Source organism: Ovis canadensis, chromosome 6, assembly GCF_042477335.2.
Source record: "Ovis canadensis isolate MfBH-ARS-UI-01 breed Bighorn chromosome 6, ARS-UI_OviCan_v2, whole genome shotgun sequence".
Classification (NCBI taxonomy): Eukaryota; Metazoa; Chordata; class Mammalia; order Artiodactyla; family Bovidae; genus Ovis; species Ovis canadensis.
Window position 1 is genome coordinate 52,424,358 of NC_091250.1, and position 20,108 is coordinate 52,444,465.

General features: G+C 38.1%; 1 protein-coding gene across 1 annotated transcript in view; it reads right to left on the minus strand.

Annotated features, from left to right (window-relative positions):
- HERC3 (HECT and RLD domain containing E3 ubiquitin protein ligase 3) overlaps positions 1–20,108 on the minus strand; it is a 136,247-nt gene that overhangs the window by 41,559 nt on the left and 74,580 nt on the right. Inside the window, exons 13-21 of the mRNA XM_069593725.1 lie at positions 19,379–19,490; positions 18,787–18,976; positions 16,835–16,998; positions 16,589–16,702; positions 6,742–6,765; positions 6,561–6,650; positions 5,133–5,303; positions 3,074–3,217; positions 1,673–1,839 (exon numbers count right to left, since the gene is read on the minus strand). Of these exons, the coding sequence (XP_069449826.1) occupies positions 1,673–1,839; positions 3,074–3,217; positions 5,133–5,303; positions 6,561–6,650; positions 6,742–6,765; positions 16,589–16,702; positions 16,835–16,998; positions 18,787–18,976; positions 19,379–19,490 (1,176 nt within the window). The remainder of the gene's footprint in view (positions 1–1,672; positions 1,840–3,073; positions 3,218–5,132; positions 5,304–6,560; positions 6,651–6,741; positions 6,766–16,588; positions 16,703–16,834; positions 16,999–18,786; positions 18,977–19,378; positions 19,491–20,108) is intronic.

Sequence of the window (20,108 nt, forward strand, 5' to 3'; positions counted from 1 at the left end):
GCAAAGAAAACAGCACACATTTCTGCCACTCTCAGTTACCAAAAAAGTAACCCTGCCTGGTCTCCTCTGCCATTTTTTAATATTCCTTCTAAATTTTCTTTACCTGTCTCTGCGCCTCGCTTCCCTGCCCCACATCCTTTGTGATTTCTCTGTACTGATGTCCTATACTGGTGGTATGACCATCTCCTCTCCAGAGAGCACCTTAGAGACTACCCTTTCTCCATCTCCATCTTAAAATCAGTATTACTTCTCTATATAAAAAAAAGGGATGTTACCTCCTGCTGAAGTCAAAAGAACTGTCGTGTTTCCACAAAGCCAAGGATATGATATCTTTTTATAAATTAAATTTCACCTCATGCTACCTAAAATCAATACACAGAAACTCAAAATAAAAGGAGTTTTTTAGAGACAGAAAGAAAATTACTAAAAACATGTCTCTACTGTCCTGGAAAATAGAGTTACCATTTGACCTAGCAATTCTACTCCTAAATGAAAACTTATGTCTACACAAAAGTATGTAAAAATATCCGTAACAGCACTATTGGTAACAGTCAAAATGTAGAAACCACTCAAATGTCCATAAGCTGATAAATGGATAGACAAAGTTTGGTATATCCATACAATGAAATATAATTTGACAATAAAAAGAAATGAAACACTGATACACATTACAGCTCAGATGAACCTTGAAAACATGCTGTGTGAAGGAAGCCAGATACCGAAAACCACATATTGTATGATTCCATTTATGCGAAATATTCAGAAGAGGCAAGTCTACAGAGACAGAAAGTAGATTAACGGTTGCCTAAGGCTCAGGGGATGAAGAAGTTGGGAATGTCGACTAAAGAATACCAGGTTTCTTTTTCAGGTGATGAAAACATCCTAAATTTGATGGAGTAAAGGCTGCAAAACTCTGTGGATACACTAAAAGTCACTGAATTATATACTCTAACTGGGTGAACTGTGCAGAATGCAAATTATATCCCAATTAAACTACTTTCTAACAAAGGCTCCATGAGATAACAGAAAAAATACATAAACTGGTCTCTGCCCCCAGTTCCTTAGCACAGAGCTCCCCAAATCCTTGTAAATTCCTCTGGGATGAGGGCAACAGAAACCCTTAACCTGTGGGATCCAACTCTATCTCCAGGTAGATGGTGTCAGAACTGAGATAAGTTGCAGGACACCCAGCTGGCATCATGCAGAATTATTTGGACATGTGGGCGAGAACCCCACACACATTTGGTGACCAGAAGTCCAGCACATGTGGTCACAGTGTGAAATTCAAGGAGACAGAGAAAACAGAAACACAAAAGGATGGGGAAATCTGTAACTTTAAAAAAAAACACAGGCTCTCTTTTCAATACTTTCTCCCCTGCTATTTACGGACCATGACAAATCTCAAAGTCCTTATATTCTGTTCAGGATAAGAAAAGCAGAGATTGTTTGGATTCCTGGGCAGCTATGACTTCCCTTTTCCTTTTTCTCCTTCTGTCCCTAGAGTGACCCAGGAATTGTTTCAAGCCAGCAGCTGTGGACCCCCGTCTTAAGACAAAGCATACGCAGCACAATCGAATGAGAAACTCTAACTTATACACGTGATGTTTTCAACCTTTAATCTCAGTGCCAAGAGCAGTTCTCCACGCCAGGCTCCCATCTTTCAGCTCTGTACCTTCCTTCCGTGGGTGACAATTCCTTCAAGTCTTCCAGGCCAGGCTTCACGTTCAGTAGCTTCTTATAGAGAGCCAGCGGGAAGTGCAGGTCCACCACAGTGGAGTTGTAAATGGCGAGTCCGCAGGTTATGCCAATCAAGTGAAACCAGTTGTGCTCTACAAAACACTTTCAGCACATGTGCAAATGTGTTAAGAAGAAAAGCAGTGCTCGCACTCTCTTTAAGTGATTTACCTTAAAATATTTTCAGAATGAAAGAATAAAGATCTATAATATTGTTAGAGAAATATCCCTAACAAAAGTTTAACTGTGTATGTTTGTGAATGATATAAAAGAGGTTTAAAAAAAAGCTATCCCTAGAAATTACTAGAATACTATTACAAAATTAATATATGCTCATTGTTGAACATATACACGAGCACAAATACAGAGTAATGATCTGTTTTATAACAGTGATTTTTATTGGAGGTGGATGAGAACTGCAATATTTAGAATAAAATATTAAAAAACAAAAGTTCAACTGTCCCCCAAAGATGCAACGTAGACAAAGTTAAGCATTTACAGCTCACCTATGATACAGAGAACAGCTTATCTTCATTTAGAGCACTGGTGTCCAATAGAACTTCCTGCAGTGATGGAAACATTCTATTCTGTTCTGTCCCAGATGTCAGCCACTGTGTGTGCCTACTGAGCACCTGAATGGTGGTTAGTACAACTGAGGGAATGTGAAATGCTCCAGACAAGAATACTGGAGTGGGTTGCCATTCCCTTCTCCTGGGGATCTTCCCAACCCAGGAATCGAATCAAGGTCTCCTGCATTGCAGGTGGATTCCTTACCATCTGAGACACCAGGGAAGCACAAGTATTATTTAATTTAACTAAATAAAATTGAAATTTAAATAGCCACAAGAGGCTAATGGCAGGACAGTGCAGATATAGGGAGAGAAGTCTGGTAGAAAAAGAAATAAACTATAGTCTGCTTAAAATGGGAATGCCTTTTAAAACTTAGCTCTCCTACTGCATTTTCAAAAATAAACTGTGTACATCTGTGGGAGTATCCATGCACATACTATCGTTGTTATTAAAATAAGATATATTTGACAGTTATTCTTTATATGTCATAAAACCAATTTCTTTATCACACTCTTTTTACCCTTCGAGGATATACAAAGCTTGGAGCTTACCTACTAGGAATGGAAATGGGACTGATGGGCAACAAAATGCAACTACGAGGTCTTGGTAACAGGTGAAACATGAAGACTGCATCCACTCTTTATACACTCTAAATGATTATCTTTGTTAGCGCTCCCCTTTGCAAACGTCAGAAAGCTAGAGACTGGTCTGACAACAAAAAGGAAGTTTAGTTCAATCCATCTGTTGAATGATGACATTACTAACTTACCGTATCCGAAAACCATAAGAGATTTGAATCCTGGTAGTAGGTAAACATTCCATAGATGGGATTCAACAATTCTTTTAACAGTAAAAGAAAGAACTCCTTTGTGACGCCACCTGCATCCACTGCTTCTTCACCATCAAAAATGACCTTAAAATAATGAAAGTAGAATTAGTACTTCAGGGAAATCATTGTCATTTTCTGGTTTTTGGTTTTTTCACAAATTCTTTCCAAAGTCAGGACAAAGAAAGGAAGATGTAACAGAATACACTGCCGCAATCAAGCTGCAAGGTGTTAACTGTTGATTATTAACAAGACACTTAACAATCACACAGAATTTTACTGGGCACTTCAAGGGATATAGACAAAGTGAGAATTTTACCAGATGTCCACAGAAAGTTGACCATCAATTTGGGGAAGAGAGGCAAACATTAAAAAAAAAAAAAAAATTCAAGAATACATTTTCAAAGAGTCAGATACACTGAGAGGTATATGTTCTGACACACAGAGAAAAGCAATGACTAACCTGAGTAAAGACAGAAGTCTCTCTCAGTAGGGGTCTTAAACTAACTGATGAATATGAAAGGGAAGAGAGTAGTTCAAGCAGACACATCTGTGAGGGGCTATAAAGAGACCCACTACAGATCTATATGGAGCACACTGGACCCAACCACAGTAACAACTACAGCAAACCAAAGGACGAGATTTATTAAGAGTTTTCTACATGCCAGCCACTTAAACTCTATTAACCTAATCCTCAGAATAGTCCTACACACAGAAATTACTATTACCATCCCCACTTTACTGGAAGGGCTCAGGCACAGAGCTAAAAATAAAAAGCACTTAAAAAAGCTTATCCTGGGAAATTCCCTGGCAGTCCAGTGGTTAAGACTCTGCACTTCCACTGCAGGGGCACAGGTTTGATACCTGATCAGGGAACTAAGATCCCACATGCCACATAGAGTGGCTAAAAAAGAAAGAAAAATTATCCTGAACCCTATGCTCAAGGTTGCCTGGAGCAGGAGGAGAGTAAGATTCTGATTACATGGGTGCCAGTAGAAGACTTAACTCAGACATGCTACCAAGCAAAAAGAGTCATCTGAATTAGTGACTGAAAACAGGTGGCAAAGAGAGCACCTTCTGTTTGCAATATCAAAAATCTATCCCAGAAGTTCTAGGGAGAACTCCCAGGCAGACTGATGGGACTGATGCTACCCACTGAAATTCTGAAAAGGATGACAGTATCATGGAAACCATCAGTTTCTTGTCTATTACATTTCAGGAGTTTACAACAGGATTGGAAACAGGAAAAGTCTTCTGAAGGGAAAGGGAAATGATCTAAAACTTCAATAATTCACTAAATATTTACTGACCAGCTGCTGTGTTCCAAGCATTGTGCTAAGCCCCAAGAATACATTAAATGGTAATACAAACATGCATAGTTTATGAGGAAAGACAATTTCTTAACCATTTCAGAGTACTAAAAAGGGCCTATCAGGACAGACGACCAGCTGCCCAGAAAATTTCACTACTTTTCTGTTTTCTTTTTTACTTCCTTTCTCTTAAATTTTTGACATCCAAAGACTTCCTAGATGCTGGCTTGGTAGTTTTACCCAATTGAAGCTTTAGCAGTGCTACTGTTTGCATGGTTTTGGTAGAGTGGGAACAGGTACACGGAAAAGAGCAGACAAAGAAGGTCCCCTGCTGCTGCTGCTGCTGCTGCTGCTGCTGCTGCCAAGTCGCTTCAGTCGTGTCTGACTCTGTGTGACCCCATAGACGGCAGCCCACCAGGCTCCCCCGTCCCTGGGATTCTCCAGGCAAGAACACTGGAGTGGGTTGCCATTTCCTTCTCCAATAATAATCCACTGGCATTTTTATCTGATGTCATGTTGAGATGGTCTCTTTGGTGACTGGACAGAAGGAGGTGAGTAAATTCTTGTAAAATGAATGAAAGAAATAATGAATGGCTGTACTCCAAGATTTTAGTAAGATCTTTGCTGCTTCATCTGACACTGTTTAAAGAAACCCAGGAAGGTTATTTAGATAAATATACTGAAGGGCTCACTTTGAGAGGCTTTTTCAAATCAATATCAGAATGAATGCTCAGCTCTCTCAGGGCATCTCCAACAAGGTTGCTCCTACGAACATGAAGGACCAGGAAGGGGCTTCTGGCCAGCAGAGGCTCCAAGGTGAGCAGCATGAAAACGTTCTGCAGGTTGGCCCCATTGACCGCCACCTGGAACAGCACACCCAAGAACACAGTTATCACCCAAGAGTGCATCTGTAAGTGGAGATGGCTGTCAGCCGTGCCTTTGGACCACAGCTGGGTACAGGGCAGGGCAGACACGCTGCATCTCCACCTTGTTCTTTATTCTCCTAACTCTTCCAGTAGATTTTCTCAGTCATGTTTACAAAACACACAAATCCTTCCAATAGGAACCCAAAGAGATTAACTGAAACACTTTATGAACCATATGATCCATAACTCATTCCAGGAAAATGATTTGGACTAAGCAGATTAAGACTGAAATGATATCTTAGTAGAAGAAAGTGACGATGGATAGTGGGTAAAAATGGTGACTTTAGAATTAGCAGGAAAAGAAACCCAATAACCACTTGCTAAACAGCTTTACTTCTTTGAAAAATGTCCATTTTCTCTGGAAAAGCTTTAAACTGTCAATACGATGGCTATATCACTGTGAAAACAGATATATAGAGATAAATGTAAATAAGAGCTAGAGACAAAGTCAGAAAGATGGGGAGAGGAGGAGAGGGATGAATGAAATTACATATCCACCAGCAGTAGGAATTGAAAGGTTTGGATTACTAGTTCACAAACATCTTTGCAGGCTTGCCAAAACCAATTATACTTTACAATGGGAACGCATGTAAGAATTAGATTTTAAAATTTAAAAAATAAAAAACTAAAAAATAAAAAAATAAACCAAATTGCACCACCAAAAAAAAACCACAAATTTAAATTAAACAAATCTCTCTAATTTAAATTTTGGCTCAATAAAGAACTGCCAAGCTCCATTTAATAATGTATCAAGGGTCAGCAAACAATGGCCCATTGACTGAATCCAGCCTGCTGCTTGTTTTTATACAGCTCTTGAACTACTAGTAGTTTTAACATTTTTAAATGGTTAAACAAAAATTTTAAAAAAGAATATTTCACACATGTGAAAATTATGTAAAATTAAAACCTTGTGCTACACAGAGTTTTATACTTGAGACCATACGGCCCACAAAGGCAAATATTTACTATATGATACTTTATGAAGACACCTGTCAACCCTCAGTTTATCTAAATGTCCCTTCATTTATATTTGCTTTGTTCAATAGAGAATTGCTGAAAAGTTTTCTATAGGTTCTAAAAGTTATACTACAACTTTACCCAAATGAACCTTCTCCTATTAGGAAAAAATTACAACTGAATGTATAAGATGAAAGAAACCCATAATAGGAAAAAATAATTTTTAAAATATGTTACCTGCATCTGTAGTTCAGCATCAGTTTGTAACATTTTGGTCTTGGCTTGGGCATCAAAGATAAAAGGGTAGGAACAAAGCGTTACAGCATCCTAGAATGAAACACATTATTGGCAATATTACAGTATTGCACAGAGAATACTGCTGGAAAAATACATTAATAAATTTTAAAGTATCACTTACCTGCATTATAGATGGTCGAGCCTTCTGTGTAAAGAAAAATAAAGGCTCTTAGTTGGATTACAAAACTTGAACTTTTTATCCCCTACAAATAACAAAATAGATAACCTATCTGACTATTTGGCCATGGAACTAACACCATTTAAACAGCTGACTGGAGTTATGATGGAATAGACCAGTTGTTTTGATAAATATAGACTGAGAAAAACACTGAAAACAACTTCAGAAAAATTTAAAGGGCCTTTACAAAAACAACATTTCACTAACTCCATAATTTACAGCATTAATAGAATTTCCGTTTATAAGAAATCTAATACCAAACAGGAGCTTTACAACCATGACTTCAGAGGTTCATCTTGTTCGGTAAAGAGGATAATGCGATTCATTTGTCAGCATGTTACGTCTACCTCTTACAAACATACACGTACACACAGTTACTCTTGGCAGAAATCAAATATTTAGAAAGTTGTCCATAACTAGGTATTTAGAAAGTCGTCCCTGGCTTGGCCTACAGAAGATATTCCATCAATATGTAAATGAAATCTGAATAAACTTTTAAAGAAGGGAATAACAGATAAGCATACTACATTTTATTGCTCTTCACTTTATTGCATTCCACAGATACTCTTTTTTTTTTTTTTAATAAACTGAAGTTCTGTGGCAGCGCTTAGTCTTACACCACTATCAGCACCATTTTCCCAGCAGCATTTCCTCCCCTTATGTCTCTGTGTCACATTTTGGTAATCCTCGCAATATTTCATACTTTCTCATATCATTTGTTATGGTGACCTGATCAGTGACCTTTGATACTACTGCTGCAAAAAGATTAAAACTTGCTGAAGGCCCAGATGATGGCTAGCATTCTTGTTTAGCAATACAGTATTTTTTAGTTAAGATTTGTACATTGTTTTTCTAAACATAATTCTATTGCACATTTAATAGAATACAGTATAAACATAACTTTTATATGCACTGGTTAACAAAAAAAATTGTGTGACTTGTTTTATTGCAATATTTGCTTTACTGTGGTGGTCTGGAACCAAACCCACAATATCCCCAAAGTACACCTGCAAATAAAAACAACCACAAACATATCTAATAGGTAGGTTACAAACATATCTAAGAGGTACATTAGTTTATCAGGAGCAAAAAGGAAATCTCTCCTGAAAGATTAAGCTAATGAATACTGTTTGCTACATAACCCAACAGAAGCAATCAAACAAAAAATCAACAGTATGGATCATGCTGACCTGGAGCAGTATTTCACAAACAGAAAACCATGGATTTATTCCCAGAAATCTGAGAGTGTTCTATGCAATTTTTTAAATTTTGTGTTTTTTCTAAAAAAAAGAAAAAAATGATATCCTAAACAAAATAAAAACACATTCTGAATGAACTCCTTATAATTATGTGTTCCCATATAATTTGCATTTATTTTGATGATAGCACTGGTGCCACAGTATACTGAAGTGTCCAAGGAAAAGGAAAAAAGCAGTCTTCCTTTGTAAGTGATGCATTTGTGCCCAAGAAAAGGCCACAGCAGTCCTGACTAGCTGCATGAATGAAGGTTTAATAGCAGCTGAAAGGACAAAAGAGAATTGAGTCATCCCTGGGTGCACAGGACAAGCCACAGAACTCAAGTCCCCAGGCCTGGCAGCCTGCAGTCCTAATCACAATGCAAGAGGGGTCTCGCTTCAGGAAGGCATTTGTGTTTTAGAGTTTTGTTAATATTTAATTTGCAAATCTGCTTTGGTTTTCTAATGTGTAAATGCTATGTGAATAATAAGTGTATATATACTTCCTTTTGTATTCGAGTATATTTCGATGAAAGCACTGAAAAGAATTCTTAAAAAAAATCATCCTGTTTATGCTTTAGAACAGGTTCCTTCTCTAGACTGAGAAACTCTAATTAGAGAAGAGAGCCCAGTCCAGGGAGACAAGGTGTAGAGTCTTACATATAGAACCCAGGCTGACTTGATTCATTCTCATGGCGGCTTCTCTAATTACTCTGACTTTTGGAATTGAAACAACTAAAACATACACACATCATAAAACAGCACTCTACAAAGTTATCTTGTACTCTAGATACCTACAAAAGGTACAAATATCCTGGGGAAGTGTGTGCCAATATTTAAAATTTTCTATCCTCCTTCTCAGAAGAGATTTTATTCTAGGCATTATTTGTCTGTTCTTAAGACAAAAGATAGATCTTTATCATGTGTCCTGTTCTATAAAGCAAAATAAAGTTTTGAACACCTCAAAAAAATTTTAACAGTGACCATAAAAACAGTTGTTGGCTTTATAGCCTCCCAGTATACAGTGAGCCCTCCTTATCCATGTGTTCCACGTCTGCAGATTATACCTAGCTCAGATAGAAAATGCTTGGAGAAAAATGAAAATTCCAGAAGGTTCCAGCAAGCACAACTTGAATTTGTCACACATTGGCAACTATTTACATAGCATTCACACTGTATCAGGTATTACAAGTAATCGAGAGATGATTTAAAGTACTTGGGAGGATGTTCTTAGGTTATATGCAACCAATATATCATTTTATATGAGGGACCAACGACAGAGGATGAGATGGCTGGATGGCATCACCGACTCAATGGACGTGAGTTTGTGTGAACTCCGGGAGTTGGTGATGGACAGGGAGGCCTGGCATGCTGCGATTCATGGGGTTGCAGAGAGTCGGACATGACTGAGCGATTGAACTGAACTGAACTGAGCATGGAGAATTTTGATATGGGGGTGAGGACTCCTGGAACCAATCCTCCATGGATATGGAGGGACAACCATACCTAGTAAATACTAGTATTTTTGTTGGTACAATGTAGTTATTTCAGACATCAATCAGCAGCTCTGTCTGTATTTCTTAGCTCTCTCCCACTCTAGTTCTCTAATTCTTTCCCACCATCCTCTCCCTGCAACCCCCACCACATACCCTGAAAAAGCTCAGTTTTGAAGGTTAAGCTGATCTCCCTTCTGGAGGGTAGGGTTATCATGCTTTCAGCAGGGTATGATGGCTGGAAAGAAATTACTGTTGGGAACCAGAGCCAAAGCAAGAGAGCTGGTGGTCCAGAAGACCCCCACCGCAGGGGAGGACTGAGGTGCTGGCTCTGTGGAAGGTGAACAAGGGAAGGGTGTTCAGTCAAAAGAAGCAGCAGGCCTATAAGAAAGTCTGTTTATGTGTCTACAAATTTTATTTTTTTTACAAGTCTGAAATTTTGTATTTAAAATATAACGGTTTAATTTCACTGATTTTTATTTTATAGATGCTGAATATTTTAGAAGTGGTATTAGTACTGGCGCTTCCAGATTACATGAACTAAATACTGAAACAGCAATATTATGATTCTGCTTCCTGACTGTTCTCCTTAACCTGGAAAGATGTATATTAACTGGTAAGATATGTGACCCTCTCCTGAGAGACTACTTGGCCTGGGCCATTTATTCCCCAAAAGTGAGTCTCCCAAACCTAAAACTAGCAAAGTGCTACTGGTGGATCACATTTCAAGTGTTCCTGCTTGAAATGGGGTGGCACTGTTACCTTAAATCATTTTTCCTAAGGATATGAAACAGGAGCAATGAATAAATACATGATACAGAACTGGAGAGCTGGGGAACTGGGAATATCTTTTTATCTTCCAAGCCAGTCTTTCCCAACTGTGGCTGTGACTGGGGACAAGAGTCACCGCATGAGCGCCTGTAGTGCAGGGAGGGAGCACGAGAGCCTCTGCCTCGGGGCCCACCTGCCACCAGGCACTCCTGTACCCTCAGTGGGTGCACCTGGCCCCCACTGCCACTGGCGTGCAGGCAAATACAGCTGTGCACAATGCTGGCACCTGGGACCAAAATACAGCCCCGTACAACACATACAGCCAATGTGTCGAAGACTCTAGTCCTTATTTTTGAAGCATTTCCTTTGTATCACTGACTTTCTCACTTGTGCTGCCCCACGGGAGCCCATGGCATCACTCATTCTGTGCTCTGTTTATCCGGTTTCCAAGTGTAGATGATGGCAGTTTATTAATTGAAATAAATAAGCCACTACCCTCTCTTCTTTAAAATAAACAAGTCAGTCACTTTAGAATGTTTCTTTGGTACACCACACTTCTTTGCACACACGTGTTGTGTCCCTTTATAATTCCTTTTTCACTAGGAGAATCCCAGGGACGGAGGAGCCTGTTGGGTGCCACCTAAGGGGTCACACAGAGTCAGACACAACTGACGTGACTTAGCAGCAGTAGCAGCAGCAAGCATGTCACAGAGGCAGCCACCATATCCCATAGGTGTCGCCATTCCCAGTGACTAGCAGGCATGTGAAATACATTAGGTGCCCAAGACTGCTTAATGAAAAATAGCTACTAAGGCTTATGACCAGGCTTCCCTGGTAGTTCAGCTGGTAAAGAATCTGCCTGCAATTCAGGAGACCTAGGTTCGATCCCTGGGTTGGGAAGATCCCCTGGAGGAGGGCATGGCAACCCACTCCAGTATTCTTGCCTGGAGAATCCCCATGCACAGAGGAGCCTGGCAGGCTACCGTCTATGGGGTTGCACAGGGCTGACACAACTGAGCGACTAACACTTCACTTCAGCACTTATTAAGTACTTGGCAAAGTAAGGCCTTTCCATGCTTTTTCCCATTTAATTCTCATAATACTGCTAGAATTCACATTTCTAAATGAGGATGCTAGGCTTACAGAAAGTAAGGAACTTGCGTAAGGTCACATAGGTATTAGGCCTGAGCCAAGACTGAAACCAGTTCTTTTTGACTACAGTAAAGCACGTGCTCTGAACTGTAAACTACACAGCCTTGGCTACTACACCAAGCTAAAAAATTTAACACGTAAACCTCACGTAGTGTGAGATGCATACACAGACTCACAAACATGTACACACAAACGGTAAAATATTATGCAGTCACAAAAAAAGAAGGTAATCCTGCCATTTACAAAAATATGGGTGAAACTAAAGGACATTATGCTAACTGAAATAAGCCAGAGAAAGATAAATACTGTATGGTGTCATTTATATGTGGTATCTTAAAAAAAAAAAACCAATCTCATAGAAATAGAAGAAGAATGATGGTTGCTAGAGGATGGGGGGAGAGAGGGGGGTGGAGGAGGAGATGGGGAAATGTAGGTCAAAGGGTACAATCGTTTCAGTTACAAGTAAGTTCTAAGGAACTAAAGTACAGCAGAGTGACTACAGCCACACAGTATTATACACTGGAAACCTGATGAGAATACCTCTTAAGCATTCTTGAGACACAGAGGAAACAAGTTAAGTCTGTGAGGTAATGGATGTGATAATCAGCTTGATCTTTGTAATCATTTCACAATGTATATGTGCATCAAATCATCACATTGTACACTTCAAATATTTACTATTTTGTTTGTTAATTATACCTCAATAAGGCTGGGGAAAATCCACTTATTGTTCATTACTATCATTTGAAAGTGTTTAAGCTCATAAATAAGCCTATGAATATATGGTCAATCAAAAGGAGGCAAGATCACACAATGGGAAAAGGACAATCTCTTCAATAAATGGTGTTGAGAAAACTGGACAGGCATATACAAATGAACAAAATGATCATTATCTTACTTACTATACATAAAAATTAGCTGAAAATGGATCAAAGTCTAGAATGTAAGATATGAAATCATAAACGCATAGATGAAAACATAGGTAGTAAGCAACTTGATATCAGTCTTGGCAGTGATGTTTTGGATCTGACTTCAAAAATCAAAGACAAAAAAAGCAAAAATAAATAAGGGAATTAGATCAAACTAAAAAGTTTCTGTACAGCAAAGGAAACCATCAACAATATGAAAAGGCAGCCTACAGAATGGGAGAGGTATTGGCAAACAATATGTCTGATAAGGTGTTAACAAAATACACAAAGAATTCATACAACTCAATATAAAAAAAAAATTAAACAATGGGCAGAGAACCTTAACATTTTTCCAAAGTCAACACACAGATGGCTAATAGGCACATGCAAAGATGCTCAACTTCATTAATCATCAGGAAAATGCAAATCAAAACCATACTGAGATATCACCTCACATCTGTCCAAATTGCTATAAACAAAAAATACTATTTTGGGCAAGGATATACAGAAATGAGACTCCTCATGCACTGCTGGCAGGAATTTAAACTGGTATAGCCACTATGGAAAATTGTATGAAGGATCTTCAAAAAATTAAAAATAGAATTACCATATGATCCAGCTGTTCTACTTCTGGATATTTATCCAAAGAATACAAAAAACACTAATTCAAAAAGATAGATGTACCCCCATATTCAGAGCAGCCTTATTACATTAGCCAAGATATGGAAACAACCTAAGCATCCATAAATATGTGGATGGAGAAAGAAGAAAAGGCACACACAGTGGACTATTACTCATGTAACCAAGCATGACGTTATGGGGCCTTTCTCGAACAGACCACTCCCACCATCCTCTGTTTTAGCTCCTTTCTGAAGGACCTAGATAACAGTACCTGGAGCACATTTCCTGAGCTGTGCAGCAAATACTAAAATCCCCACCAAATGCAAGAAATTACTACCTGACGACCATGAGCACACAGCCCCAGACGTACTGGAGCCTGAGGATTGACAATGACATTGCCCTCTTACCTCACCATCAATGAGATTTGTGCATGGGCTGATTACATACCCTGCCACCCCCATCCTTCCTGTGGCCATTAAAATGCTTTCCTGAAGCCCACTGGGGAGTTCAGGTGTTTTGAACACTAGCTGCCCTGGGCTCCTTGCTTGGCACTCTGCAATAAATGCTATATTTTCCTTCCCACAACCTGGTGTCAGAAATTGGCTTTACTGAGTGAACGAACAGTAATACTCAGACAAAAAGAATGGAATACTGCCATTTCCAACAACTTGGATGGATCTTGAAGTGAGTCAGATGAAGAGAAGCTCAATACAATTTCACTCATATTTGGAAGTGAATATATTCCAAGATTCGCTTGGAATCTAAACAAGCAAAACCACAGCAAACTCACAGATAAGAGACAGGTTAGGTGACTGCCAGAGGGAAGAAGAGATGGAGGGTGGGCAAAACGGGTGAAGAGGGTCAAAGGCACAGACTTTTAGTCATAAAACAAGTCACAGTAATATAATGTACAGCATGGTGACTACAGATAGTAGAACAGTACCGCATATTTTAGTTGCTAAAGTTGCTAAGAGAGTAATTCTTAAAAGCTATCTAAGAAAAAAATTTGCAACTATGTGTGGTGACAGACAGTAACTAGACTTACAGTGATCATTTCAGTGTGTGTAAATATCAAGTCATTATGGTATACACTTGAAATAATATAATGTGACATGTCAATTATACCTCAAAAAATTAAAAAAAACAAATACATGAAAAAGCTTTAACATTTTAGGTTAAAATCCAAGCTATCAAGAAATTTAAACTTTAATTTCTAATAGTATTATATAACAGAAAAAATTCCACAAAATCACAAAAGGTCAAGTTATTTTACCCAATTTTGTATCTTTCTTTAACAACCTTAATTACTGAAGAGGAGATGAGCAGCTGGTATTTAAGGCTTATATTTGTTTATCAAATATTAAGAGAAAGGAACAATAAAAAAAAGTTATAGAAGTTGCTCACTTAAGTACTCCATTCAGAGACCACAGTCATGATAACCTATATTTTTAACACCAACAACTTCTTTTGTAGGGTCAAAGTAAATTAGAGTCCATTAGAATTCAGTAGGAAGTCACAGAAAGAGTAGATTAGAAGTCAGAACAATTGGCTTTTACGCTAACTGAGTTGGTGGAAAAATTGTTTAGCTTCTCTGAGACTCCAATTTCTCACCTAGAAACAAAGCAGCTGGCTAAATAATTCATAAGACTTACTGCAGCTCTTAACATTTTATGAGTCAATGAATATTTATTCATGAATTCATAAAACAGAGAAGTTTGTCTTCTTACAACTTCTATATTAGCAGATGAAAATAGAGTTCATTGCTAGCTTCCATGCCTACGTAAACCCATTTAGAAGACTTATCCACTTTTTTGAAAAGTATTTTGGCTTTTTAAGGTAATCAAAATCCTTATTAAAACACTCTATAGTCTCCAGCATTGATCATCTGGTATTTGACAAAGAAAAAAATCTTCCTTAAAGAAACCTATTTAAATGACTTGCTTTTGGAAACCACTACTGACCTCTAAAGGACTTCCCTGGTAGTTCAGTGGTTAAGAATCCACCTGCCAATGCAGGAGTCTCGGGTTCAATCCCCCTGAGAAGGAAATGCAACCCACTCCAGTATTTTTGCCTGGGAAATCCCATGAACAGAAGAGTCTGGTAGGCTACAGTCCACGGGGTCAAAAAAAGAGTTGGACACAACTTAGTGACTAAACAACAACAACTGACCTCCAAAATCCCTGCAGTGTATAGGAAAATATTGCCTAAATGTCAGTGATGAAACTGTTAAATTGGCAAGGACTCATCTCAAACGTGTCTGCTCTGCACGGCTTCACTAAATAACCATATTATCACTCTGTTTTCTGACATCACTCAAATTTATACATAATCCACAGATGGGTGATCCTAAAAAGCCTTGCATATATCCCAAGCCAGCCTACAAACAAACTGTAGAGCCAACTCAAGGGTGGCAGGCAAACCCACAGTTGTAATGTAAGCGAGAACTAGGTCAGGGATATGTGACATTTTCACACACATAATCCCAAACCAGGCACCCTGTAGGGTTCAGGCAGCTGACATAAGATGACTCAAGCTGACTAGCTGTTAGATGAAGATAATAGCAAATGATCCTTTCCTCAATGTCAAAATCAAACTGCAGTGGGGACTCTGGCATGTATAAGCCACATCTAAAGAGCCCCTATTGAACTCCAGCCAGCTGGCACCATCTGGGAGACAGGTCATGTTGCCAGGTCTTCCAGGTCTCAAGAAAGGCCAGAAATTCACTTTATGTTCCTTGACTTTTTAAATTGTGGTAAAAGACACAAAGTTTACCATCTTTACCGTGTTAGATTCATTAGTCTCAAATACATTTCCATTATTGTGCAATGTATCTCCAGAATTTTTTCATCCTGCAAAACTGAAAGTCCTAAAGATTATTATACTAAGTAAGCCACACAGAAAAAGACAAATATCAAGTGATTTCACTTACATGTGGAATCTAAAAACTAATACAAATGAACATATTTATAACACACACTCACAGACTTAGAAAACAAACTCATGGTTACCGAAGGGCCATGGTAGGGAAAGATAAATTAGGAGTTTGAGATTAACATGTACACACCACTATATACAAAGCAGACAACAAGGACCTACTGTAATAGCACATGGAACTATACTCTATATTTTGTAATACTCTATAAGGGAAAAGAATCTGAAAAGGAACATAAAGTTATAGATATAGAAAGACGAATCACTTTGCTGTGTACCTGAAACTAACATATTGTAAATCAACTATACTTCATTTTTGTTTAAAAGTCTAAACCCATTTAAAAAACTCTCCAATTTCTCCTCACTAGACCCTGGCAACCACTTTTCTACTTTATGTTTCTATGAGTTTGACTACTTCAGATACCTTGATTTTTTTTAATGTTGGCAACTAATTAAAATTATGTCATTCGGGTGACTACCCATTTGTGACTGCTTATGAGTACTTATGATTGCTCAAAGTACTTCAGTGTTTTAAGAATGCAAAAGCCAGTCAATAAAGCACAGGTGTGACACTAACATCAAAGTCAAGGACAAATTATAGAACTCAGAAGTTTTTTTCTTGCCCTTGTGCTCTGAGAAAAGAGTAAAGCTTTAAGATATGCTTCACGTGAATTCTTACCATTCCTGCTTGATGCAAGAACCACATGAGGTAGTCTTCCTGAATGTCCACGAGACTGGAAATCTCAGGAATGTAAAATGCATCATATTCCACATGTTTCACTTTAAGATTTACCTGATGAAGAACGAAACGAGGACAGTTAAGACCCAGATGCCTGGAAAATGGCTTTCCACTGAACATGTGGGTTGATCATTTTATCCTACTCTCTCTCCACCCCTCTCCCCTCTGGGTCTTCTCTATGCTTACCTTGTATAACTTCTCCAAGAGCTTGAGAGCTGCTGTAATATAATTGTTAAACAGTACAGGGATTAAGAATGTCTTTCTTCCTCTCAGCAGATAAACGACTGCACCTTTATAGAGGTTTACCAGTTTTGTGAAGTATTTCGGGCATACCTGAGACCACCAGTTATCTTTAGAAAAGAAAAAAAAGATATATTTCAACATGTGATTTTGATCAAGTATTTATGTCTTCTGTCTACTAACTAAAAACTGCTCCAGCTAGAAGATAAGCATTAGTCTAAAACATAGTTTCCCAAAACTGACTTTAAAAAGAATCCATTAAAGCATTTCTGGAGAGAGTGGTGGCTGCAGGAGAACCTTGGAGCTTTTTAATAAAGCTTCATGTGACTGTTTCCCTCAAAGACTCAATCAGAAGGCTAATCTAAAATTTCAGTCTCAAGGACATATGTGGTCAAGACGCTCAGGCATACACTTTGGGCAGGAGCATCCACACACCCTAGTCCTTTCAGCCCCCTTCTCAGCCACCACCTAAGTCCTGTACCAGGGATGCCGAGGACCACACCCCCCAGATGCAGCACCGATATGGCAACCAGTCCTTCCTTTCAAGAGGCATCATTAGTTGAAAAACTACATATTTCTGTTTCTTAACAAACAATACTTTTTCATGACCAGACAAGAAGAGTATACCACTGGTTTTACTTTGTCAGAAACAAACTCAGTCACACTGACATACTTATAGGATGAAGTAATATAATGTCCAAGATTTCTCAAGTGCATTCCAGAAAAGATTACAAGGTAGTGGTAGGGAGAATGGAGAAAACTAAAAGGGCAAAATATTGATCATTGTGAATTTGTGTGATGGTTACTTGCAGTGTTCTCTCCTCTTTGAAGTATTCTTTTCAATTTCTATGATTAAAATTTAAAAACAAATTAAGTGTAAAACTGAACTATTCTGATCTTTTTGTGTTATTCTCTCTGAGAAAATTAAAATAATAAATAATAAAATAATTTTTAAAAAAAACTTAAAAGTGAGGTAATATTCCTTCAGAGATTGCCATCTCTATCTCACAGTCTACTAGAATACCTGAGAAAATATACCCCAAAGAGCTTGTGAGCTTAAAAAAAAATTAAGGACTAACATATTCATGATTATTTCTGTGTTTATATCTTCTACAAAGATGGGAGCAATACGGAAAAGACAGTATTCCATCCTGAGCAATACAGGTCTCTACTTGCGGGGAGACCACACTCAAGTAACAGCCTAGTCCATATGGAACACAGAAGTTACTGAGCTGTAGTGAACACCTAAAAAAAATTACCAGGAAAAAAAAATAAATGAAAAGAAAAAGCCAGGTGACAGATTTTCTGCATTTGATTAATAAAAACATCTCAGGCGCTACTCCCATGAGAGACACTCTCCAATTCACTGAGGAACGGAAGGTTCTTATCTCAGCAAAGTGTCCGTAGCCTGCAAAAATCAGTGTGGACTCAACTGTCCTAAAAAAGAAAAACAAAACAAACATTTGGTAAGTCTCCACTAGGTCATTTTCTTCCTCTCCTTTTCTGGAGACCTGTGTATCACACCACAATGTTCATTTCACTCCCACCCCCTAAATTAATTATAAGAGAAAGAACAACAGATGGACACTAATACTTGAGACACTATTAACCACCAGCAAGCACAGGAGGAAAAAAAATTAAGTCAAATAATCTAACTTTGTGAATATTTAAAAATCAAGATAAGTATGGCGTAAACTGTTTCAAACAACCAAAATAATGGTTCAATTTGTTTAAACTGAAAATATGGCTTGAAATTAGAAATTAACAGCAAAGAAAGAAAAGTTTAAGTGTTAAGCATATTAAATGATAACAAATCTTGGATCTCAATCCAACAGGAGCCAATGGTCACACCAATAAAATATAAAGCAGAAACTTCCAGTGCTGTGCAGCAAATTCACCTAAGACTTTGCTGGGGTTTGTATCCAGCCGCAGAATGGCCATAGCCAGGGGGATAGTCAACGTTATGTAATACTTGGAATCCTGGAGCAGGGGAAACTCTGGGAGTATTAAGTAGATTCTCATTGCTTCAACATCTGGTGGTGAACTCGATAACTGAGGAATCAGGCAACTTTCAAAGCTATTTAAGATCTGTATGAGAGAAAAGAGTAATGAGAAATTCAATCTAGTTACCTGATCTCTAAACTCATAAATTATTTGAGAGACTCTCAACTCTTATTCATTCAGTATGCACTCAGGACCATCTACAAGCCAGGCGCCAGTCTGGGCAATCGGGATACATCAGTGAAAAGAAAAGCCAAAGGTCCCTGCCCTTGCCAACCTTATACTCTAGGAGGCGGGGATTTCCTTAGAAAAATTTAAGCTAAATAGAAAAGTTAAAGTTAAGACAAATCCCTAATGGATTTTACAGAGTTAACATTTATATAAGACTTTTGCCTTTTCATCTTACTTTTTTTTCCTCTTGAAAGTTGATTTATTTCAATGCAAAAATGTATTTTAAGCATGTACTTTATATAAGTAAAAAAAAAATACCTGTTCTAGAATCATGGAGTGCTGAGAGTTCATCAACTTTTCAAATAACACTCTCGTTGAGTTCAGATCAATTCCAGGGATTTTGGGACTTGTTTTAAAATGCTCATCAATTCTAAACAAAAAGAAAAAAAAAACATGTAATAAAAGAAAAACAAAGCAAACACTCTGATAGGGATGAATTACGAAAAGGTCAACATATAGTTTGCACATACTGATCCAACTTAAATTTCACCTGGCAGACGAGATGCATGAAAACATGAACTTTGGGGAAACCCAACAGAATGAATCTCTCTGAATCCCTTTTTCAAGATAATCTTACAATTTAAGTCATTAAAGTGAGACTCTCTTGAAATTTATAGGCAGAATATTATTTTTCTGATTAACTCTTGTATTTTTGCCTCCTTCTGTCATTGTGGTACTTTGAACCAAAGGCAGATGCTGTGCCTAGGTACAACAAAATCCCTTGTGCAATGTGGCCCACTCATCAACAAATACCAAGTTTAAAGCAAGTTTTTTAATATCGGATCTATAATAAATGCAAAGTTAGTGTATTACTCAGTTAACATAAGGGATACAATTACATTCAATCCAGGACTAATTTTATCCTGAATATTCCTTGGACTGATGCTGAAGCTCCAATACTTTGGCCACCTGATGAGAACAGCCAACTCATTGGGAAAGACCCTGATACTGGGAAAGATTGATGGAGGGAGGAGAAGGGGACGACAGA